The following is a 26,097-nucleotide window of genomic DNA, read 5'->3' as shown; positions in this document are numbered from 1 at the left end:
TGTCGGGGTAGCAGTCTCGTATGTAGAGGACGAAGCGCTTTGCAGAGAGAATCTGGCGGTTGTAGCTGGCTCTGAATCGACAATTACACCACAAAACACGAATAATTATACGTGAGATTCCTCTACCCATGCAGCAGCCACTTCTCTGTGCAGAGAAGAAGAAGTCCGTGTGCATCATACAAGCACAAATACTACTATCGTGGGTTTACGCACATACCAACCTAGCCAGTTGAGGCATTACGGCTCTGCAGATTACGCCTTCCTGTGCAGCAAAAAAAATCGCGCGTTTCGCTCGCAAACATATATAATATACGAACTTCTCGTCCACATACACACAAACACTCACACGTGTACATACAAACACTCGCATAAACCCTCAAACATATACAATGTAAGTACGCTCCGCTCACACACACGGGGCAGACGCTCACTAGTACGTATAGAGGAGACAACGGACTTCCCATTTCTTTCCAAAATCGAGGGGCGCGCATGCACGCCGGATAAACAGACAACCCTGCTTTGCGGGTGGGTGTTATATTACAGATGCGAAGAAACGGTGTCCTTCCCTTAAAAAGCGAAGGTCATTGCACACGGAAAGGAGCTATACATGTAAGGAGTAGACACCACAGCGGCAGAAGAACGCAAATCCACACACGAGAAAAGATTCTGACTGTTCCACAGCCATCGCAGTCGCTACTGCGTTACTCTGTGAACGTCAACCTTCCCGGGCCCTACTGTGCGCATACTATCGCAGCCCTCACAGTGTGACTGTTTCTCTCCCGCAAAGTCCGCCACGAAGCGCTTGCGTGCTGTTGCAGGTGCCGTCATGGGAAAAAACATGCTTCCCTTTACGAATCAAGGAACTTCATCAGGGAAGAGGCGCATACTTGCAAACGGTCCCTACAAAGGTGTACGAGAGAGTCTCTTGTATACAAAGACGATGTCATTATATTATCGTCTGTCCCTCTCATCACATTCCCTGAGTCCACACATCTCAAGGCTACTTCGCATGCAAGGCGCACTACCACACTACACGCGAAGTAGCGCACTAGTTACACTCTGTAAACCGTGGCCCGCCGCAGAAGGAAGCATTCTTTCGCGTATGTATACGCTTCCTTTGTACGTAATTAGCAGATAACGCATCGGCTGTAGCAGGTGCTCCTCCTCCTGCTGCTACATCCCTGACATATATATATATACACATATATACTTGAAAGAGAGAATGCAGCGTCAGGTGCGGATGATGCTGCTTTCCCCATCTATACGCTCTTGCTTTCTCAACGTACATACACATATCCACGTATATGAGGGATGTCGTCCGCTACTATACTACTACGACTAGTGCTTCCGGTGCTGCTGTTCCCATATGTACGTATTTGTAAGTGTGGCGTTGGTGGCTGCTACTGGTGCTGCACTCCGGATACATGCGTATAGTGTCCATGTCAATGGAAGAGCGCATCGGCTGCTCGTGCTGCTACGCTTCCTTGTGCTCTTGCGATATACATACGTATATGTGTATGTATACATATCAGTCAGGGAAGGCATTCGCTTGCTGATTTCACTTGATTACGAACGAACGTTCTTCATCGTTCTGTACTTACAAAAGCTCCTCGCCCATCAATTGCTCCATATTGCGGCCACCCTTTTCCAGCAGTTCCTCATGGACATCTACGAATGCAAGCAACTGCTCTAAATCGCTCTGGCATGCACCGCTGTTTAGAAGCGACCGCACAAAAGCGGATGGAATCCGACGTCCGAAGCAAAAAGGCGCAGGCCGCAGTCCACACAGGCCCTGGTGTTGCTGCATGCAGTGCAGGCGTGACTGCAGCACGCTCCATTCGTACTCGAAGCCGGTCATCATGGTCTGTGTAAGATACGCAAGTCCGCACAAAGTCGGGAAGCAAAGGAGACACAACACAACGACACTAGTACAATACAGAGGCAAAATTAGAGGAATTCTCACTGTGTATTGACAGAAAAAGGAGGAGACGACTTGGGTAGTTGTACAAGCAAACGAAGTGTACAAAGAAGTTAAGTAGACGGGCATTCACATAAAATGCGGGGCGCATCAATACTGCAGGGGTGTCGTATGTACAGGCGTACTTTTCAACAGTAGGCCATACAAAGCATACAGCAACACGCAGCACATCCATATAAATATATATATATATACAAAGGAATACGTATATATACATCTATATATACTTATGTATTTACATATATTCTGCAGGTTACCGTGTATGTTTAGAACTAGTTAATATGTAGGCGTCAAAGAAGAAGAATCCCTTCCTTGATGTTTTCTTCCCCGATATGCTGTCGCATAGTAATGTCGCGCTGCTTTTTACGAAATTTCTGACGAGTGAGAGGTTTCTTTAGGTCTTGAAGCATCAGCTACAGCAGACTCTCTCTCTATATATATGTACACAGCAGACTCTCTGTATTTATATGCAAACTCCTATGACGGTCGGTAAATGCACACACAGGACTCTGCTTTTCTCGCTAAAGCCTTTCCCTTCTAGAGACTAGTAAGTAAGCTCTCTCTACGATGCATGCTTTCATGTTACGAAGAGATCGTGCGGGCTATGCAACACACTCAGAGATACACTGAAGAGCACGAAGTTGATACTGTGTTGCTTCTGCAATAGAGCAGCGTCCAGAAAGAAAAATTGGTTGTAGTGGCCCTTAATTTGCCGACTAGCAATTTCCATAACATACGTATGTGTCTGTGTGTGCGTGTCTGTGTCGATGGTACACACCACAGACGTATAACTCAAAAATATATGGATGTAAGCGCAGCACCTGTGCACATATATGTACATGCGTACAAACAGTACCTCTGAATGCAGCACGTATAAACACACAGGAGCATACGTTGACACAAAGACCTCTAGAGCTAGAGAACAAAAAATCTTTGCGGAATGCCACAGTGTTTCATGCTTTGAATTTGTAAGTGAATGAGAGATTGATGTTATTGGGAACCCTCTAGTATGAATTTACCTATGTACATATATTATGTGTATATACATATATATGCACACATGTATATCATATACATATATATATATATATCGCCAACTCCGTATATGCTACTGGTGAATAGCTGCTGCGTGTCCCTAAAAAAAAGTGAAGCAATCTACACTACTACCACTACTACTATTACAAATACCGGTATACCACTACCAAAAAACTATCCTACTACTACCACTGCTGTTACTGCAACTAGTAGTTCAACTAGTACTAGTGTAGCTGTACTAGTAGTGGCATAATCCTAGTACTACCACCACTACTAGTAGCATTACTGCTAATTATTACCACAGATACGCTCGGTGTATCACATAATATCACCTATATATGTGTGTATATATATATGTGTGTGTGTGTTTGTGTGTCGTGAATTGACGAAGGAGCAGTCTAGGCATATATATTATTTATTGTAGTAATATCTCCAGCATACGTCCTACCTGGAGCAGCGCCATTTGTCGTCTCTGATTAATGAATCAACTCAAGAACTGAATGGAGGCTATATGAATAATATAGACTGCAATTGCTGCTATTGCTCGTGTGCTGCACCTACTACTGCTGCTCTTGTGCTGCTGCTACTGGTGTTACTTGTGCTGTGCTGCTCCTAGTGGTGTTGCTTTTGCTGCCGCTCGTAGCGCTGTTGGTCGTACTGCGGCAGTAAAGGGGAGAAAAAGGAGGTTATAGGTCTTTATGCCAGTGTAAAACGTTGGTTGTGTACTCGTCTCGAGTCTTCTCCATAGACGTCATACACGACAGTAGGTATATATGAACACCATCAAGATTAGGAGGCATGGAGATGGTATTCATAAAACATACATGTATTACCTGCAAAGGTCTTTTCCGTTGAGCTCGTCCACCGCCAGCTGTCGCGTCAACTGCAGCAGTACCTCCACTGTCTTCCTGAAGAACCTCTGCCCATGCACGTATTGGGTTCTGACGTACTTTTCCCACAGCGAAGTCATTGCTCAGGTCTAGAGAGGTGTTAAGGCTGAGTAATGCACTGCCTCCAATACAGTTTTTATGGTAAAGTCTATGGTACATTTCTCTGCAAGCATTAAATATCATCAAGTAGAGCTCGCCTTCTCTTTCTTTTCGTAATACTTTTCGCCTGCTTCCAGCCCCTGGTGTCGGAAACACCGGAGCTACTGGTACGCCCGTTGTTTGCGGCGACGTGAATGAACCACGTCGCGGTGTCGCCGGGATCTGCAAACAAACATTTACCCAATTGAAGTATCGGAAAAAACGCTAGGCAGCGGCGATAACAACAACGATATTCACTCGAAGCACAGGATTACAACACAACACCAGTATTGCTCCCCAGGAATAGTCATACAACAATATGAGTACAACAGAAACGATGCTGCTGCTGATCTTCTTCGCAGACGATAAAATATGTTGAGACGATTTGATATTGGTATATACGGTAAACAGAAGAAAGCGAGAGACAGCCACACACACATTTACACATACTCACACAACATATGCAAAGAAATCATTTCTGAAAGACAATAACAACCTGGCTCTTAACCAAACAAACGATACAACATATCAAGGAAACAAGTGTAAGGCTGTGCCAGGTAGAACTGAGAGATATGTACACTACAGAGAAGAACCTCGCTTGATAAATAATGGCGATGCTGCTGCTCTTGCTGCTGTTTCTGCTGAAGACACAGAAGAATAAAAATACAGCACATGATAACACAATGCTACTACTACAACGCAAGGGCCAACACATGCAGCACCAGTACTTTTGACTACTACTACACCCTCTGCTTCCGTCCACTCATTATATATGTATGTGTATATATATAAATAGACATGTACGCGTCTTTGTTGATTTTTCCTTCTTTCTCAAGGGACATTACATGGACGACGAAGTACAGTACCGTGAAAAATCGAGATGTGAAGATCATCTCACCTCGAAGTAACTCTCCGAGCTGCCCAGAGAGAGACTCTTCTTCAACTCTGCAAGTCCCTCTGCCTCAGCAGCAACTGAGAGCCCCGTGTCACTCTGTGTGTCTCTGCCTTTCCATCGCAAGCGCAGACGTTTGGAAGTTCCTTCTCTAATGAGATTTGCCATAGAGAGTGTTCGTTGGGTGGGCGCTTCGCCTGCGGCTCGTTGGAGCTCGGTTGTCGTCCCCGCGTGAAAACTACTACTAATGCCTGGAGTCACTGCACTGGGGTGACGACGGTCTTCACGCAAGCGCCTCCGTGCAAAAGCCGAGCGTTTTTCTGCAGGTGCTTCCTGTACGTCGCTACCACCGCCGTCGTCCACTGCTTTGAAAATATCAGCTGCCGTACCAGTAAGGGCATCAGCACTTCTACGACTCTTCAGCTGCATTCTTTTATACCGACGACTTAGAAGCTCACGTTTCAAACGCTCTGAACTCGAGAGCTTCCCTGCATGTGTACTGCCCTCCCCTCCTCCCCCGCCACCTTCATCATAAGAACGACTACTGCTACTTGAGGCTCCTACTGCTCCTGCTACTGCTGCTGCGGAAGCTCTTTCAGCATTTTCGTATTCGTCATTACCGTCGACGTCATCTTTCAGTTCTTCATAATTCTCGTTACCGTCTCCCACATCACGTCGTCTTTGCTGTTGTTGTTGCTGCCGCCTGAAGCCTCCCCTCAATGCATCATCACCGCCTCTACCTCTGCCCAATAGGAGACGTCTACCTGCTGTCGTATTCGGACGTGTTTGTGTTGGGCCAAGACTTCCTGTGGCAGCAGCAGCAGCAGCAGCATCTCTATCACCACCACTACCACCAACACCAGTAGCGGCAAAAACACAGTGCGTCATATCTTTGGATACTGCCGGAGTGCCATCGATAATACTAGACGGTTCTTCTTTTCCTTCTCTTTTTCCTTCTCCACCACCAGCAGGAGGAGGAAGAGGAAGCGGAGGTGGAGGATGAGGAGGAGGAGGGGGAGCTAATAATAGCCATGATGATGCTTGCTGATCTGTCTGCTGGGATTGTTGTTGTGATTGCTGCTGCTGTGCTGATAATACGCACTGCTGTGCACTTTCACCTCCAGTATTAGAAGAGGTGCTTGCAGTTCCTGGTGCAAGTCCACTACCACGTACTGAATGTGTGTCAGTATTCGGAGTAGTAGTGTTAGAAGCTGTAATACCTTTTGTCCCCTGTTTTCTACGACCTTCTACAACAGACGAGGTACGTCCCTTCACACTTTTTGTCAGGACCTCCGCACTGGTAGAGCCACCACCTCCATATGCATACATATCGGCTTCAACGTACCCACCGCCGAGTACTCCTTTTGCTCTAGTAGCTAGAGGTACAGAAGATTCCGCATCTCTCGCAACACTTTCCAGCCCTCCTCCTCTTCCTCCTCCAGAAGGAGCGGCAGCAGCAGCAGCACCACCACCCCCACCAGCACTGCCATCACTACCCGTTCGAGCGAGAGAGGAGGACTCCGAGGATGCACGTCTACCGCGGTGGAGTGAGGGAAAGTGCAAGAGATCATGAAAGCGATACGCCAGGCGATTCTGGACCCACACACACACATACATGGACAAGATATGCGAGTGGTGAAAGCCAAAACACATAACCTCATGATGATTTCTCAGTATACATCTTATACACGTATGTTTTATATACACATACATATTCAAACAAAAAATACTAGTACGACTGAAGAAGCGCATGAGACAACATCATAAATTCATAATATACGTGATATGCACAAATTAAAACAAAATAACAGCACGAGCCATGAAGCACATATAACAATATGAATATATAGTATATCGGATACATATATATGTGAGTATGTTTTATAGACACATTAGAAGAAAAACAAGTTTTTATTACTGATAACGCACATATACCAATAGAAATACATAATACATGTGATACATGTATGTATGTTTTATAGAAACATTAGATGATAAACATAATATTATGACTGACAATGCATATATAAATAACAATATGAGTGCACTATATATATGATACGCACATTTAATTTATAAATTAGTGTAAGTAATCCAGCACATACATAAACATGAAGCGTTTATGACGTCTCTCGTCTCTAAACGTATATATACACAAATCTATCCTGTCGCAAGAACCACACTATATCATATGCATGTATATATACATATATATATACACATATGCGTATATATATATATATATAGGAGCAACCCTTGCAAGAAGAGTAATACAAGATAAGGATCCTGTCTGCATTCTATATATATATATATATACATATATATCAAGAGGTCGTGTCTGCATTCGACATATATATATATCTCACACCAACGGGTCTCGTCTGCATTCGACATCCATATATATATATATATATATATATATGTGTATCTATATCGAAGGGTCCTGTCTGCATTTCGCAAACACATATGTACACCTGTGCATATACACACACGTACCAGAAATTCCTATTTGCATTCAGTAGCCATATATATATATATATATATATGTACATATATATATGTGTGTATACACATATATATATATCTCTATATATTCTTATAGATAGGCACATTTTTTGGCAGAGCTGCGACCGTATATATATATATGTTGACTGACTTACCTTTCGTTTTCTTTTGCATACGTCAGGCTGTTCCGGTGTTCCTTTTGTTTGAAAGACGAGTGTTGCATCAGTGTCGTATCTCCTTGCCGAGTCTTCACTCCTGAGGGGAGGCCATCTGACAGTGTTCTCTTCGTGTCCATGCTGTTGTTCTTCTGCGTCTTGATTCGCAACCCGCAAAACTCCTCTGTAATTGATTTCTCCTCTATCCTGCTGGGGATGCCTGCTGCTGCTATGTCGAGGTTCTTCCGAGAAGCCAGTGGGCGCACTACAACAACTACTACTACTACCACTGTGACCACCACCGCCACCAGCACCAGCAGCTGCAGCACGGCTCCTCCCAGTGGCGCTCCCGCCAGCGCTGCTGCGTGGGAGCTGCGTATCATATTCCAGCCCTGCTCTACTTTTTCGTGGCTGGTGCTCGCCTTGTGCGGGGACTAGCACCGACAAGCTAGCGGAAGTTTTTTTCCTCCTACCATGCTGTCTACGAAGATTCCACGCACGCGTGGCCAGCGGCCCTGCATTTCCGTCCAACCCAGGAACGCCGAGCCCTTCTCCGTGTACGACTCTTGTGGCTCTTGTTTCTCTGTCTCGTTCCGCGTCCCCCCGCTCGCCTTCCCCGAGCCCTCCTCCTCCTGCTATGGCAGATGCAGTGCAGGTCTTCACGTGAGAGTCTTCTTCGGAGTCGCCTTCATACGCCGTTGCATGGCCCGCTGATGTACGCAGACGTCTTCGTTGTGTAGGAGCTTCTACCGGAGACTCAAGAACGTTGTCATCGTCTGTGCCCCCACTTTCCAGTCTACTTTCTGGTGTGACACTACTACTACTAGTATTTGGAAGTCCTGCATTTCCTCCTCCTTCTCCTTCTTCTCCTTCTCGTCGTCTTCCTCCTCTTCCTCCTCCTCCTCTACCATTACCACCACTACCAGTACCTCTGCCTTCTGAAGTAAGAGAGGTGGTGCCATAATCAGTTTGCTGGACTACACCCAGAGAACAACTTCGCTTGCTATTTCGACCAGATCGATCTCCTCCCCCTCTCCATCTATTGCTTTCCAGAGCCTTTCTCAACGAGTCTGCAACGTTAGAGCCATGACGACTTCCCTGTCGGCTCACAGCAGCCTCACTCATATTTCCACGAGACCAACTACGCCCTGGCCGCTGATGCTGCTGTGGTGCTTTCGTGCCTCCTGGATTATATACTCCTGCTGCCGCGCTTCCTCCATTACCATCACCCACCCGTGATCTCTCGAATCTCGGCAACACAGATTCTTGTTGCTGCTGTGGCTGCTGTTGTTGCTGTTGCCCTTCACCTGCAGACCGTTGTGGAGGGACGCTCTGGCCTGTATTGATAGAGCGGCCAAACCCAATAGCTTGTAATAAGCCCGTGGTCCATGAATGACGAGAATTATTATTGCCACCTTGTACTTTATTTCCATCACCTCCGACAGAAGAGGACGGTCCACCTGCTGATCTTCCCCTCTCCCCAGAAGCAGGGGGCGCTAGTGGTAGTGATGGTGGTGATAATAAGCCGCCTTCTCCACCAGGGGGTGTTCCAGTCTCTCCTAGTACTGGAGCTCTGTTCGGTGGAGGAGGAGGAGGAGGCGGGAGACCCGCAGAACTGTCTCCAGGAAATATGCTGTTTCGTATATTCAGCAGTTTCTGCGAAAAGCTCGAGGTCACTGATACTCCAACACCCCCAAGCCCTACACCTGATGTGGGGTCATTACTATCATCAACCCCAGCATACTGCTGCTGCTGCGGGTGGTGGTGATGGTGGTGGTGGTAAAAATGTTTTCGTCCTCCTCCAGTTTTCGAAGGAGACCTCCGACCACCGGAAGTTCCAGAGGGTGAAGGCAAAAACGACCTCCGTTGCTGCTGATGTGCTTCCGTGTCACCAGAAATAGATGATGTAGGGTAATATGCTCCCCCGCCTCCTCCTCCTCCGCTACCACTACCACTACCACCACCAGCACCACCCCCAATTCCACCTGCTCCTGCTTCGGGACCTCCTCCTCCTGCTGCTGCTGGGCCACTGTCTGTATGAGAACTCGAACGATTGTGGTGATTATGATGTAGGAGTAGTGGTGCAGGCGCTGCTGCTGTTGATAGATCGACTCTGTGTCCTGACCCGGTATGCTGAGTAGCTGCGTACTGCTGATACTGTTGCTGTAGCTGCTCTCGAGATGATCGACCTGCTCTCCTCCCATTCGCGCCCATGTACACACCTCCCCCTCCAGCACCAGTAGTAACGCCCTCCGAGCCACGAGGAGGACCTCCTCCTGCAAATGAGGGAGTAGACGTCGTGTGCGACGCACGCTGCTGCTGCTGCTGATGAGACACTCTGCTAGCGGTGGCACCAGGTGTAACAGTAGGAGGAGGAAAAGGAGGATTGTCTTCTGTTGTCGCATGCTCGATTAGTCGTAAGTTGAACTTTGGATCAAATGCTGCCGTTGATGACGGAAGGTCCGGTTTCAGTCCTTGAGATAATGCTGCCAATGTATGTGCATGCTTCTCCTGTCATAACAATCGTAACATAAGGTGTGTGTGAGTGGGTGCCATCCGTATACGTATCAAATTATTATTCAGTACCAACATGTATATCATATACATATATACACACAAAGACACACACACACATATACGAATGTGCGTGTATATGTGTGTGTGTGTGTCAGTGTCTCTGTCAACGTGTGTATGTGTGTGTGTGTCTCTCTGTATACACGGAGATATATATATGTATATATGCAACTGACGTACCCACATACACACGAATGCGCCCGTATGCGTGTGTCAGCGTGTGTGGACACGTATACGCAACTCATGTACACACATACACACAAATGTCCGTGTATACGTATGTGTGTGAGGTGGATATATATGCAGCTTATGTAGACACCTTCACACGAATGTGCGCCTGTCTGCGTGTCTGTGTATATGTGCGTGGGTGTGTCTGTACATATAGTTATATATATGTATATATATACATGAATTTACAAGCAACCTCTGCACACCGAGACACTGGTGGCTAGCAGTGAAGTCGCCTGATAGCAACGACGAAACCTACTTGACGTGGACTACTCTTGCTTTCATTTCCAGCAGCATCGTCTTATTATACTTGTGACGCATCTGTACAGCTTCCCCCCAACTGCAGCGCTAAATTATAGTCGTATAGTGGCACTCGACTACGTCCTAACCATTTGCACATATATGTACTTGCTTCTTGCAGCTGCACATATATATATATATATATGTATAAATATATATAAGCGTACATCTCTTTATATATATATATATATGCATATAAGATACACCGCTTTTCTGTAGCTGACTACGTATCAAGATACATATACATAGATATAGATTTTCTTTTCTGTATACAGGTAGATTTACATGTATATACACATACTTATATATAGTGCAAAAATGTATGCATATATGTAGGCGCAGATATATCTATACAAGTATGTGTAGATATGTATGTATGTGTATGAGAAAATACTTTTTGCCTTTTGACATTCTCTTCATGCAGTCTAATAGTAAATGCCCTTTCATTATGTAAGTCTATTAGTATATAACGGGTGTCCACGTGATACCAGCACGGCACACCCTAGTTGCGTGGCAGCAGAAAAACAAATTCGAAGCTAAATGTAAGAATTCAAATTAGTGGTCCTATTCGCTGGAAAATAGATTGCTTTCCCTTGCTCTGCAACAGAAACAGCAAACTCCGCCTCCGTTACATACAGTAGAAAAACTTTTTTCTTCTCAGTTGAAATACAGTTAGCTATATATTGGATATATAAAGCTACAAATGAATCTGTATTCATGGATGTATGTATATATATAACTTTTTTGGTAGACAGAAAAGATAATTACTCCTAGTATGAATACAAAGGATATTTGCTTTCCATGAAAGCACGTACATGCGTATCTAGTTTCCAAAATATTGCAAAGTCTCTAGTAATCCCCTCCCTGCTGAAAATACGAAACACTCTCCCCTTGTGTAGCACAACGAAGAGCATAGAAGAGTGTTCTGCCAGCGTATATTCTTTTAGAGCGCCAGTGATGAACCACTTACTTTCTGCAGATTTTTCATATGTGCTTCCGCAATATCATCGTCCTTATCATGTGTCCTTCCACCCCCCCCTGGGGGCCGTCTTGGAGTCACCTGGTGATCTTTCCTGGCTCCAGTTACAGAAGTATGAGGGTGTGAATGGATTGATGGAGGACCATAGTGCTGCTGCTGTTGCTGCTGCTGTTGCTGCTGCTGTAGCGGCTGCTGTTGTTGTTGTGGCTGCATATGTGAACGTTGCTGTGCGAGTATGTGTGCGTTAGTCGCCATAGAAGGTGTGCGAGAAGGCTCTCTAGACATCCCTGATGAGGCTACTTTACTGGGGGCAAGAGAGGGTCGTGGAGAAAAACTTACGGCTGCTCCTGCTGCTGCCGTTGCTGTTGCATCTGTCTTAGGTAATGATGATGATGGTGGTCGTGGTACTGCTGCTGCTGCTGCTCCCTCCAGTCCCCCCTCATGACGTGCAGGCGCCTCTCCTCCTCCTGCGGACGACTGCTGTGCAGCACGGTAAGTACCTCCTACTGTCGGTTCAGCAACACTACCACTACCGCTACCACCAGTGAGATCAGCAGTACCGAATGTTTTCTGACAGTGTGGATGACTTATTGAGCTTGATGATATGATTCCACCCGCCCCTATTCCTCCAACAAGAGATTCTGCTCCTCCTCCTCCCATCCCTGTACGTGTATCATGAGTAGTAGCCGTCACCTCAGTTGCTCGCTGTGGTTGTGTTGTTTGTGTATGAATACGTGAGGCATGTGCAGAAGGTGCTCCCGCTATATTACTACTACTAGTAGTATTGGTGCCAGCCCCGATCCCATCCACACCCCTACCACCCCCAGTGGGTGTTGGTGGTGGAAGAGGAGAGGGACCCACTCCCCCCTCGTCTAGCTGTGGCGTGGTAAGAAATACAGAGCGTTTTCTTCTTTCTAGTCTCTCCTCTTGTGCAGTCGTCGTAGCAGTGCTTTGTTGTCGAGATACGGCTGCTCCGCCTGCTTTCTCACCACTGCCACTACTACCACCATCAGGGGGTGGGAGAGGAAAAGAACTACCACCACTACCACCGCTCGCGCTACAACTCCTATAATTAGTAGTAGTAACACCAGCAGTAGTACGATTAGTACGAAAAAGATCAGGTGATATGTCTTTAGGAGATATCAAAGCAGCATTAAGAAAATCTTGTGGAAGAGACCCGGGAGAAGGAGGAGGAGAAGAAGAAGAGGCGCCACGAGGCTGTGGTGGTGGAGACGGTCCTGCTTGCTTGTTATTAGTGTGTGCTAATATCGTGAAGTCTCCCAGGGGCTTTCCTTGCGCCCGAGTCATATCTGGGGAGCGACCCACGTCAGCCACTAAACGTTCTGCAGCATCGGGTGAGTCATTAAAATCAGTTTCGTACAGAGAAGGGAGAAGAGCACTTGCTTCGACTCCATGTCCACGTTTCCTTCTGTTTCCGTCTTCACCTCCTTCTCCTCCTCCTCCCTCCTCCACTTCTTCGTCCTCTTCTTCGTAGTAATAGCTCCCGTCTCGACTGATGCTACTACTACTACTTCTTCTCTCTAGTGGCCCATGCGGCTGCATGCCAAGCCCTGCAGTATCTAGACGCTTCACGACACTCATAGATGAAGCCATTGTATACGCAGTCGGCACTACCCACGTACCTAACGATGCTTCATGCAAACTACTGAACGCTACTGTTATATCTGGAGCTTTCAGATTCATGTTACCCATTCGGTCTACCTTCCGCCACCCAAGTGCAGGCACTAGTTTGTCTGCAAATGCAAGGACGTCTGTGCCTGTACTCACACACCCACATATACAGTCACAAAGCAACCACAAACTGGTAACAACACCAACAACAGCAGCAGCAATGCCAGCCACAACAGCAGTAGCACGGCCAGCCACAACAGCAGTAGCAATGCCAGCCACAACAGCAGTAGCAATGCCAGCCACAACAGCAGTAGCAATGTCAGCCACAACAGCAGTAACAATGCCAGCCACAACAGCAGTAGCCGTAGCAGCACCAACTGCAACACTAGCATCAGCCACAACACAAGCACCAGCTACCAGAGCCGTGGCAGTGCGAACAGTGTAACACCAGCAGCAGTAAACCACCACCGCCACCACCACCACAGCAGCAGCAACAGCACGAAAAAACAGAGCCACCAACAACAGAAGCAGCAAAAACCACCATCAAAGCAGCAGCAACAACACAAGTACCCACAATACCAGCAACCACAGCAGCAGCAGCAACCACCACCACCACAATCGTAGCAGCAGCAACAGCAATAACAACACCAGCAACAACTGCAGCAGCAAGACTTGAAGCTCCCACAACAGCACACCCCCAGCAGCCACAGCAGCAACAGCGACAGCAACCAACGCGTTCATTCACATATGAACAGCATCTCCACCATTACTAAGACTACTACACGTCACAAACCTAGCCTATAAATATACGCATACATACAGTCATGCATACACATACATACACGTATACATAGATGCTTCCTCATTGTGACTTACTGCATGGTGGCTCCCTATATATAACAGCGGGAAGAGCTTGAATGCCCTTACACCACCAGATAATGAACGTACACATAACATACAGGTACATGCCTTTTGATAAAGATACCAGTGACTCTTTTGTAAGAGACAATAAAAATATTCGATGCACTAATAACACCACGACCAGTGCTGGTATTAATTGACGAAAGTCCCACTGCTACAACCACAGCAGTAGTACTAGTAGTAGTACACGTTATAGTAGTAGTAGTGTAGGAGTAGTAATAGTAGTAGTAGTGTAGGAGTAGTAATAGTAGTAGTAGTAGTCGTCGCAACTGCGCGAATATACGAGCCAAAATTTCTCGTACGTCACTCAGGAATAGAATTTGTGATAGTAGTAGTATTAGGAGTAGTGGTGGTGGTGCTATCTTCCGTAGTAGTAGTATTAGTAGACGTAGTAGTAGTATTAGTACACATAGTAGTAGTAGTGCTAGTACGGCAAAAGTCCAGTGCAGTAACTGTGGCCGACGGCTGCGGGGGGAAACTTTTTCACGAGACACAAACCACTTATTTATATATATATATATTTATCTATAAATGTATATGAGAGAAAGCTCCCATAGTACCCTCTTCTCCTCCTCTTTCTCCACCTTCATCTTTATCTTCATCATGTGGTAGATTTACCCGTAGAAGACACGCAGAACACGCGTGAATGCCCCCAACATTGACCCTGCATATATGCATACATATATATATATATATATTATCGATTCGCCTCCGAAGACATATGTACATATGCATAGGGAAGTATACATATATATATATATACATACATCATTAGTACGACTCGGAATGTATATATACATATGTATATGGAGATATATATATGTGTATATATATGTGTGTACGATAGTTGTATCTCAGAAAGTATATACAAATGTATATGTAAGTACATATACATACTTTCCGATATGCATCAATAGGATCACTCCAATTGTATGTTGCTTGTAAATAAATAGTCTCACGACTCCTAATACTACTTCTACTAGACTATTAGTACTACTACTGCTATCACTCTTACCACTACTACTACTATTACTGGTTCAGCGATTATTACAACCATTACTTACCCCTACTGTTACAAGTACTATTATTATTATTACTACTATTCCTTATCTTAATACTACTAGTACTGCTACTGATAATACTAGTACTATGATTATTACTCTTACGCCTACATGCACTTTCAGAGTTACAATGTGTATATATGATGTATCTCAAGCCCGTGTGTGCGAAGTGTGTATAAAAAATAACGTGACAGTAGAAGAGTGTTGACAGTACTAGAGGAACACATGCACGAACAAAAATCCACAGATGATATACCTTTAAAGAGCCAGTGATTTTTTAACGCCTGTTTTTCTTCCATATACTGATAGTCGATCATCTTCATGACGGCTTCGAGATACACGCGTCGAAAGGGCTTGGGCGGATAGGGACTCAGGCCTCTATAGAGCAGCTCGAAGGTCATGCCGTGGATTAGTAGTATCAGAAACACGCTGCCAGAAATAAAGAAAGACATTGCTTTCGTTAGCTCGCTCTCCAAGTTGCCGTCTCTTTCAATGCGAAGACCTAATGCCAAGACTATACCTCCTCGAAGCCCTCCCCATATGAGCAACACCGCCTGAACACCCCACAAATATTGACACAAAAGTCAACCAGCAGCCACATAACACACACTCTCACAACTAACAATATAATACGGATCACATAGTATACTAGCACAACTGTACATTCACACACATTCACACACACAACAATATAGTATGGATCACACATAGTATAGTGGCACAATTGTACATTCACACACATTCACACTGGGGGTACCTCTTATACTAAAAACGCAACAGCGGTAGTCCCCAACAACATACACAATCACAGGTAAGAAGACAGTACTACTACTACTACCACCACACCACCAACACCATCCCAACACAGTACCAATGGGCAACACAGAGGAAAGAGCACACAACACTGCTCAAACAAAAGAGAGCAACCCTCACTTAATACATCAGTACAGTATTAATAGCACCACAGAAGTATAGCATCCCAATAGTAATAGCCACACAGTAATAATACCACCACAGTAGTAGAAGTAGTATCACAGTAGTACTAGCACTACAGTAGAAAGAGCAACTCAAACTAGAAATAGCAACACAGACTAGAAAAACAACACAGGACTATTAGCAGCTTATTAATGGCAACATGCCACACCTAGGAATTAATAGGAACAGGTATGACATTATATTTAAATATACTACTTCGAGTTCTATTAGTACTACTCTCATTCTATTAATTTCACTATTACTACTACTGTAATAACTCTTACTATCACTACACACACAGTGAAACTAACAGCAATACATATGACAATGTATACATGTATACATGTGTAACTACTACTATACACACACTACAATAACTAACAGCAATACATAGAACAATATACATGTATACATGTGTGACTCAGTTTTAACACAGACGATGATGACGTGGGGAGGCAACAGCAAACAAAGAATCTGTGGGACATCCTTATGTTATGATAACTAGTGCGTGGGTATGTATGTGTATAGTAAACTTGTGCGTGGGTATGTTTGTATGTATATACATGTGAAGCATATACCTATATCGACGTGACTATTTCTGTGGGAAGTTGAGGCGCTACTAGTACTACTACAACTACTACTACCACCCGTAGCAACACACCACACGCAGTACGTAACAGCAACATATACAACAGCGCATGTACACATGCGTGTGTGTAGATGTTTTTGAAGACGGTGATGGAGAAGGGCCGACTAACACATACAATATCTGTCGGACATCTTCACAACGTGTATGACTACTGCACTGCCCACAATGGTATTACACGGATGTATATGTACTTATACGTATATGCATATATAATATATATGTATGAGTATGTGATGCAGATATACATGTATATGATATTCTTCAAAAAACGGGGTAGGTATTCGATACTACATATCGAATCCCTGCAGGACCACTGTTTATAGAGTCCCCGACGAGTTCGGTAGATCGGATTATATGTATTCACTTCATCTATTTATATGTATGTATACATATATATACATATGTGTACATATACATATATATGTATATGTATATACAAATCTGTATATGTGTGTGTGTGTGTCTATAAATTGTTCTGAGAGGAAGTCGAATACACGTACCTCTTCCACGTGAGGCCATAGCCTGTTCGACGCAAAACGGGAGAGAAGATATGATCATCACGACTCTTGCCAGATTCAAATAGATGTAAGTAAGGAAGAGATTAAGCCAGAAGCCCCCGCCATCAGAGCGAATGAAGACGGAGCTCATCATGCCGTATGTTACTATACCACTGATGATGAAAATAGCACAGTTGCCCATCAGTGCAAGTCCTGGGAAAGCAATACGCGCAAAGACACACACACACACACATCCACACACATACATACATACACAAATCCACACACACTCACACACACAGACATTCACATCTAAACATACATATATATACACATACGTACATACGTATTTACATTTATACATCTATATATCTATACATCTATACATATATACATCCATACATATACACATATACATATATACATATACAACATACATACATACATATACATACATACATATACATACATACATACACATACATACATATACATACATACACATACATACATACATATACATACATACATATACATACATACATATACATACATACATATACATACATACATATACATACATACATATACATACATACATACACATACATACATACACATACATACATACATATACATACATACATATACATACATACATATACATACATACATATACATACATACATATACATACATACATATACATACATACATATACATACATACACACACATACATATACATACATACATATACATACATACATATACATACATACATACATATACACACATACATATACATACATACATATACATACATACATACATATACATACATACATACATACATACGTACACACACACACACACACTCAGAGACATACACATATATAAATACATTCACGCACACAACGTACGCTTTCGGCGAAAGGTAATTAGCAGGTTGGTCGATAAGTCCTAGTGTTAGTGGACCTACACACACTATTACTACTATTCTTACTGTCACTACTGTAACTACTACCTAGCAGTCATACACACAAACGTTTGGAGGGATGGTACGCAGGTGGGTCGGAATAAGTAAAAGCTACTGCTAGTTGACCTACATGTACTATAGCCACGACTAGTACTACTAGTGCTACGTACGAAGTGTACCTAGCACACACACACACACACACACAGAGACACATCTATCCACACAGACATTATCAACTAAGAAGAGAAGAGGGACGTCGTGATTGTCTGCAGGGGTGGAGGAGCGGTTCCGTCGTAGTAGAGTAGCATTAAATGACCTACGTCTACCGAAAGTAGAATGTATCACGTGCGGCTACTAGCATACACGCGCACACACACAGACGACACATACACACACACACACACACAAACCGTACGACAGAAGAAGAAGAACGCAGCACAGTCACGTGGTAGTGAGAGGAATGTATACATATTCATTTGTCATGTTAGTCCACAAACAGCAGACACACTTCTCATGTGTTCGAAAAGAAGAAGGAAAAAAAAGGGCGTGTATGTTCTGTTCTCTGTGAATGACTACTACGAGACGAAGATACAGACAGATAAGAAAGGAAGACACGTATACACCTTCCACACGTACACACTGAAGCAATGAGGGGGAAAAGGCGTATACATATATGTATATATATATATACACAATGGATCATTTTAGTAAAAGAAAAGGTATATGCATATATATATTCATACGGGTCAGGGGGATTCGGCGAACAAGAAATATATATATATACGTATAGGTAGGTGGAATGAAAAGAAGAATGTAGATACATATATAGATCAGAGCAACGAGACGTAAAGGGTATATAAATATGTGTGTATATATCTATGTATACATACATAGGAGATTAGAGCAGTAAGAAGAAAAGGTTATATATATATATCAATACGCGAAGAATAAAGGGTATATGTATATACATATATACATACACGTATAGAGCTTCCACAAGTCTATAGGTCGCTCCTGTTACTAGTGCTACTACTACTAGTGATACTATTACTACTACTGCTACTGCTCCAATACCGTATGAAGTGTGACTACCGCAAAAACACACACACATATACATATAGTGATATTAGAAGAAAAGGAAGTAGAGTAGTAACGTATGATGAAAAAGTAGTTAAGGAAATATCAAGCCGCTCTTTGTTATTATAGCTCGTAAACGAAAGGCACCTCCTTCGTGTGTATGTATATGTAGTATGAGGGTGTGTATACTCTCTCTGTGAACGTCTCTGTAACTCCTTATTATCAGAGCCCCACTGAGAAATACACAAGAGAGAAAAAAGGGCCTACACATATATACATATATATATACCTTCAACAACCGTACTGCGTCATTAGGAGAACGAGTATGTATTTGTGCTTTGAATGTAAGACCGTTAGAAATACGAAGAACAACCCATACATAATACATATATATATATGTACGTGTACCACACACAAGACACAACCACAACCACACACACCTACACATACACATATAATATATACATATATATATATGTATGTATACATATATATGTATGTATATACATATATATAGAGAGAGAGACGAGCAGAGTGCATATGTGTATACCTTCAACAAGTGTATGGTGTTTGAGCTGCGCTTCGCGGTCGAGAGCGATATGTCCATACGATTTGATGAAGAGACCGTAACAGACGGCAGTCAAGGGGCCACTGAGACTGAAGACGGCCTCTGCGACGAAGTAGCCCATATAACATACAGTCACGACAGCAAGGCACTGCGTCATGGGAAATCTGCGAAAGCAATTGAGCCAGACGTATACTGCAAAGCCGAGCAGGCATCCGAATGCTGGCCCTGCAAAAAGCAGCTTGACAAACATGAAGAACGTCGAAGCCGGGCTTTCCGTCACCCCTCTCAAGAGAAAAAAGAAGAACTGGAAGAGGAGCACCGCCGAGCCGTCATTGATTAGAGACTCCCCTGCAGCCATACCACATTAAGAACAACACAAACACGAACACAAACACACAAACAGAGAGACACACACGTACTTACTGAGGTGCATAGTTGTGTATATATACTTATACGAAGAGCACTAATGTAGATCTGTCTATACGTAGAGATAGAGATATATATATTAAATATATACAATACCACATACACAGCACACCCCCCCATGTAGGTGAATACCACATACAAAGCATACCCGCACATATACGTAAATACCGCACACAATAAACCAACACACATACACATATTTAGAGTATGACATACGAAACATACCCACACACACACACACTCATCACACTCACACACTCATACACCCACACACACACACATCTACAGATGTGTATGTTGTATATTTAGGGATAAATGGATCACAAATATACAGAACGACATCAAACGAGCCCACACACTCATGTACACAAATACATATACACACTTGCATGTGCACATCTCTCGAGGACGTACAGTATAGATACACAACTCCATACACATGTACGCACATGCATCCATGGGTATATTATTGAGGGATGCATAGTGTGGATACAAAGACCACAGACATACATACAATTACACATGCATTCGTACACGTACACAGACGTGTGTATTCTAATCACAGAACCACGCAAAACACATATACAAACACACATGCGCACATCCATGTGTAGACATTTTATACTATTACACGTGACACACGTATTATACGTACACAACCGCACAAGACACACATACACATGCATATATATATATGTGTAAAAGTAAAGAGATATCCACTATATATACAGAACCACACAAAGTACACACACAGGTACATCAAATACATACGCGTGCATGTGTTGATATATATATATATATATGTAAACAAGACAATATGAAAGCAGTATCTATACATGCACGCGTGACTAGACGTCACCCGATTCCGTACAAATGTGCTCTTGACAACTCACACACTCGCACAGAGACACACGCACAATCGTGGCTGCGTGTATATGTAAACATGTATGGGTAGTCTGTGCAAACTAAAGGCCCCCCTCCTCTACCTATATATATATATATATGTATACATATGTACAGGTAGACACACATACATAATCGTATGACAGCAGGAGGGTCCCTCAGCAGGCATGTAGTAGCCATATGACTTGCCATCGTGGTCGTCAGGGAGAGGTGCCTGGTAGTAAGAAGGCTGCTTGGACAGAAGTAGCTACACACGCATAGGGTTCTCTGCATGTGTCCCTTTCACTACGCGTGAAAGGGACACACCACACAACTGGAGGGTCTGGGGGACCCGGACGTCGTATGTTTGTGCATATTTATATGTGCTTACATATATACCTATATATATATATATATTTGTGTGTGTGTGTGTGTGCCACAGTATCACAGGAAGGAACTTTTCGAATACCTGCATATGTGTGTACGTGTTTCTGTCGTGTATTTTTTGTGTGAGAGTATTGAGTTCTGCGTGACATGTTCCTTACCGTCGAACATAATACACAACTTATCGGAAGCATTGACAGCATTGAGTACGGAGAGAACAGCCACGGGATCGGTGGACGAGAGCGTAGAGGCAAGCAGAAATGCTGCCGTCCAGGGATCTTGTCCATTTTCTGTGGATGGCACGTACTTCTTCATGTACGTGAAATAAAATAAAACTCCAAGCAACCCGACTTGCATAGCTACCTGCATAATATACATATCAGCATAATTATTATTATTAGCTGCATAATATACGTATCAGAGTATGTCCGGTGGAGGAGACAGGAAGAACACAGACAGAGTTTACTACCGGAGAGCAACAGAGAGAAATGCAGCAAGAAGAAAGAGAGATGAATATAACCGGAGGAAGAGAGAGAAATGTAGCCCGAGAAAGAGAGATACAGCCGGAGAAATGGGGAGAAACGTGACAGAAGAAAGAAAGAGAAATATAGCGGATGAAAGGGGGAGAGACCAATAACCGAAGGAAGAGAGAGGAATATGGCCGAAGATACCGGTACAAATATAACCTAAGAAAGAGATATTAGAAGAGCACAGAAAGAGAGCGAAATTCGCACAGAAGATGAGAGGAAGCACACACGCACGTAAAAAGCATCATCATCACCACGTGTGAAGGAGGATCAGGTCCTGACGGAGGAGAGAGAGAGAAGGTGGTAGGTGAGAACAAGATGAAGAAGAAGAAGAAGAAAAAGACGGAAAGGGTGGTGGGAGCCGACACAAACAACACAAAGACGTCTAAGGTTTCAAGAAAACAAGGCGGCACCCTCGTACATGTCTGTGTCACACACTCAAACACACCACGATGCAGACACGGCCAGGAAGAGATATTACCTACACACAAGGCGACTGCAAACTGGCCATCAAACCCACCCACGATGCAGGAAAACATAAAGAAGCGTATTAGAATACATATGCAGTTCGTATTCACAATCTACTCAGAACCTGTGGCCTATCATACTTTCTCATGCGTGAGACCGTCGTACAGACCCTCCCACTCATCACCGGTAGGAGAGACACACACGCCCCCCGCGTGACTGATGAGAGACACACACACACCCGCGTACGTGTTTGTAAGTGTGGTACAGAACATCCTCTCGCATAAAAACGAAGAATCCCATACAAATTATATATGAGTATAAATGACATACGCATGCCGGTTAGCATTACTACAAACCTCTTTCGAACTGATAGGACTTCCCAAAACTTCTGACTATGTGCACGTACATGTCTGTGACTGATAACAAACACACCCTGCTTGAGTGGTGATGATACGTATACCTTGCAGTAACTCATAACAGACGCATACGCGCTTCTTGCAAAGAGAAAACGGCATTACATTCGTAACTCACAACCTATACACATCCACACGCCCGGCTAATACTATACACACACATCCACAGAGACGCTCGCTAACAGCGCTTACAAAGTGTTGATTTGTAGCGCACACACACACAGACACACACATACAGACAGGCATGCTTTCGCTGATAGTACATGTACACTCTTGGCTTAGAGCAAACACGCACTCACAGACGCCTGCCTGCCTGCCTTCTTGTTAAAACACACAGACGTTGGTGACCACTACATATTGATTTTATATAACGCTCGCACTGTGTGTCTCTGAAAACAGCCATTTAGGGCCCCCAGGTGGAAGGAGGATACATATGACGGCTCATACGTGGCAGGTCTCTCCCAACTATCGCTCATGTGTGTGTGTCTCTTCGATGGAGGCTCTTGGTGGTGGGGTCGTCCGCGCACATGTCACACTATGAGGCCAGTGAAATGGCAAGAAAAGCATACATACGTACTTCTTTCACTCCTACCTAAAAAAATCTACTGTATCACTTGATGCAGGGCATAGCTGCGCTACTGCGAACTGCATGCTTAGCAGTACGCATGGCGAATGTCATCGTTCTTAAGAGAAGAGCTCACGTAAACACTATGCCATTCGTATCACAAACTGCCTCTAAAAAAGGTCCCTCATTTTGTGCGTGAAATGATGGACGTGTGTGTGTATGTGTGTGTTTGTGTGTATGTGTGTGCAGGAATCCGGGTCTGTCTAGGAGTGTGCGTATGAGTGTAAGTGACCCTACGTGTGTGTTTGGTGGTGACTATGTGTGTGTTCAACTGTGTGGGTTTGTGTGTGTATGAAACTGTGTGCGTGTGTGCGGAACTGTGTGCATGTGTGTGGAACTGTGTGGGTGTGTGTGCCAGTGTGTGTGGTGTGTTTGTGTATGGAACTCTGTGTGTGTTTGTTAATGTGTCGGTGTAACCGTGTGTGTGCCGCTGTGTGATGTGTGTGCCGCTGTGTGATGTGTGTGCCACTGTGTGGTCTGTGTGTGCTACTATGTGTATGTCTGTGTGTGTATGTAAGGGTGGCGTGTGTGTAATTGTGTGTGTATGATTGTGTTTGCTGATGCAGACCGTGCGCTCGTAGAGACCCGCTCAGCATGTGACATACAGTTCCCCCGCTGCAGACTCGTGGAGAGGTAGACACCTCTGTATGGCCCTTTATATGTAGAGTGAATGTCTTTCCCACAATTGACTGTGGACAAAGGGAAACGACTACTTCCGCTGCGTGTTCTCTTCGTTCCAGCTACTACGTCTCTCTGCCTTCTTTTTTTTCTTTGCACTACTTGAGGGGATGAGAATGAAAAAAGGAGCACACACACAAGCCTAAAGCCTTTGCACACAAAATTGTGCAAGAAATAGCCAACACACTTTTCGTACAACATCCGCCACGAGACACACACATACACACACGCTCACACATGTACACATACGTTCTCACACACTTACGCACGTACATTTCTCCCAAGCTGAGGATCTCCTCAACTCACACACATAGTACACCTAAATACACTTGTAGACATATATATACGGCATACATATACATATATATAAAGAGAGAGAGGATCCAAAAAAGTACACAGAGGGAGATATGGAAATTGTCAGAGAGCGAAAGAGATAGAAAGGTACGAGTCACCGCATGTAGCGATTCTACTGGCCTGGCCAACTGCCTGGGTGCCCGAGTGCAGTCCTCAGTGCATCGTATCACCATGTCGCACATGCATGCACACATAAACTTCATCATATGTTGTTGTATAATGTGTAGTTCTCCGTTACTTAAGATTCACAGCTCCGTTATACGTGTTATTGATTTCATGTTCTCGTTACGTGTGTGTATTAGAGCGTGTGCAGCTACTGTATTGGACGTAGGTACTTGATACGTCTACTCCGCTGCGTATGTGTGTGTGTGTATGTGTATGCATCAGCATACGCAACTCCACTACGTTCCGTTGGTATGTCTATCTTGCTGCCTCTGTGTGTGTGCGTATGTTTTGTTAGCGAGTGCTGCGCACTATATGTCTGTATACCCACGTGTCTTTTCCAGCAGGTAACTCCACCAGAGACACCACGTATTACAAAGAGATAGGCGCACGACAAAAGAAGTAGAAAAACACATCTATAGCGAAAGAGAGAGGCACATACGTATATATAGTACACAAAAAACACATTGATCAACATACATTCATATATATGTACACATAGGGATGTACACAGATATACAGAAAGCTATTATATTATATATGTATATATGAGTATATATGACAAGATATATGTAGATATATGTACACAGAGAGATCAATACGAATATATATATTCACACACACATGGAGATAAACACACATATATATACATGAAAATATATGTCTCTATTTTGAGAAGGAGGAGGATGGATAGTAGCTTACTCCTAAGACAGCAAGAGTGAGACCTCCAGCAAGAAATCGTTTGAATTTATGCCAGTTGATATTTTGAGTGGCTTCATAGAGAAGTATAGGTACCATAACAAAATAGACAACATTCGAGTCAATTACACGCATCTCCAGTATTCCAGTTTGCAGAATATTGTGGCCCTTCAAAGGCACTTCACCAATGCCCGTGGGGCTTGTACTATTTGGTGAAGGATTCTCTTGTCTCGGCAGCAACGAAGGGGCGCTTGCTATGCCATACACTAACATACCAAAAACGAACCACACAATAGAGACAGGTGGAGGGTAAGAAGGGATCTTCGAAACAAGCCACTGTAAGAAAACCGCCGAAAAAAATAGAAAGCAGAAAAACGCCAGCGTAGAGGCGATAGGAATCTGCATCATGGATGGGGGCTCGGCACCACTAAGACGACGGCTCTTCAT

The 26,097-nt window shown here is 44.0% G+C and overlaps 1 protein-coding gene across 1 annotated transcript; it reads right to left on the bottom strand.

The window, feature by feature from the left end:
• Positions 1-4: 4 nt before the first annotated feature.
• On the bottom strand, positions 5-26,097 carry LOC131478956 (uncharacterized; the record flags this gene model as incomplete). The annotated part of the gene is given in 16 exon segments (XM_058659639.1): positions 5-71; positions 1,602-1,864; positions 3,847-4,224; positions 4,940-5,675; positions 7,594-7,835; positions 8,067-8,225; positions 8,736-8,930; positions 9,318-9,473; positions 9,645-9,934; positions 12,664-13,452; positions 15,545-15,842; positions 17,409-17,464; positions 17,467-17,622; positions 20,015-20,380; positions 21,886-22,087; positions 25,654-26,097. Coding segments are annotated over 16 exon segments (4,797 nt in total), but the record flags the coding sequence as incomplete, so codon positions are not given.

The sequence above is a fragment of the Ochotona princeps genome, unplaced genomic scaffold, assembly GCF_030435755.1.
Source record: "Ochotona princeps isolate mOchPri1 unplaced genomic scaffold, mOchPri1.hap1 HAP1_SCAFFOLD_4902, whole genome shotgun sequence".
Classification (NCBI taxonomy): Eukaryota; Metazoa; Chordata; class Mammalia; order Lagomorpha; family Ochotonidae; genus Ochotona; species Ochotona princeps.
Note: the sequence above shows the minus strand (reverse complement) of the source record. Positions and strands in the feature narration are given on the sequence as shown.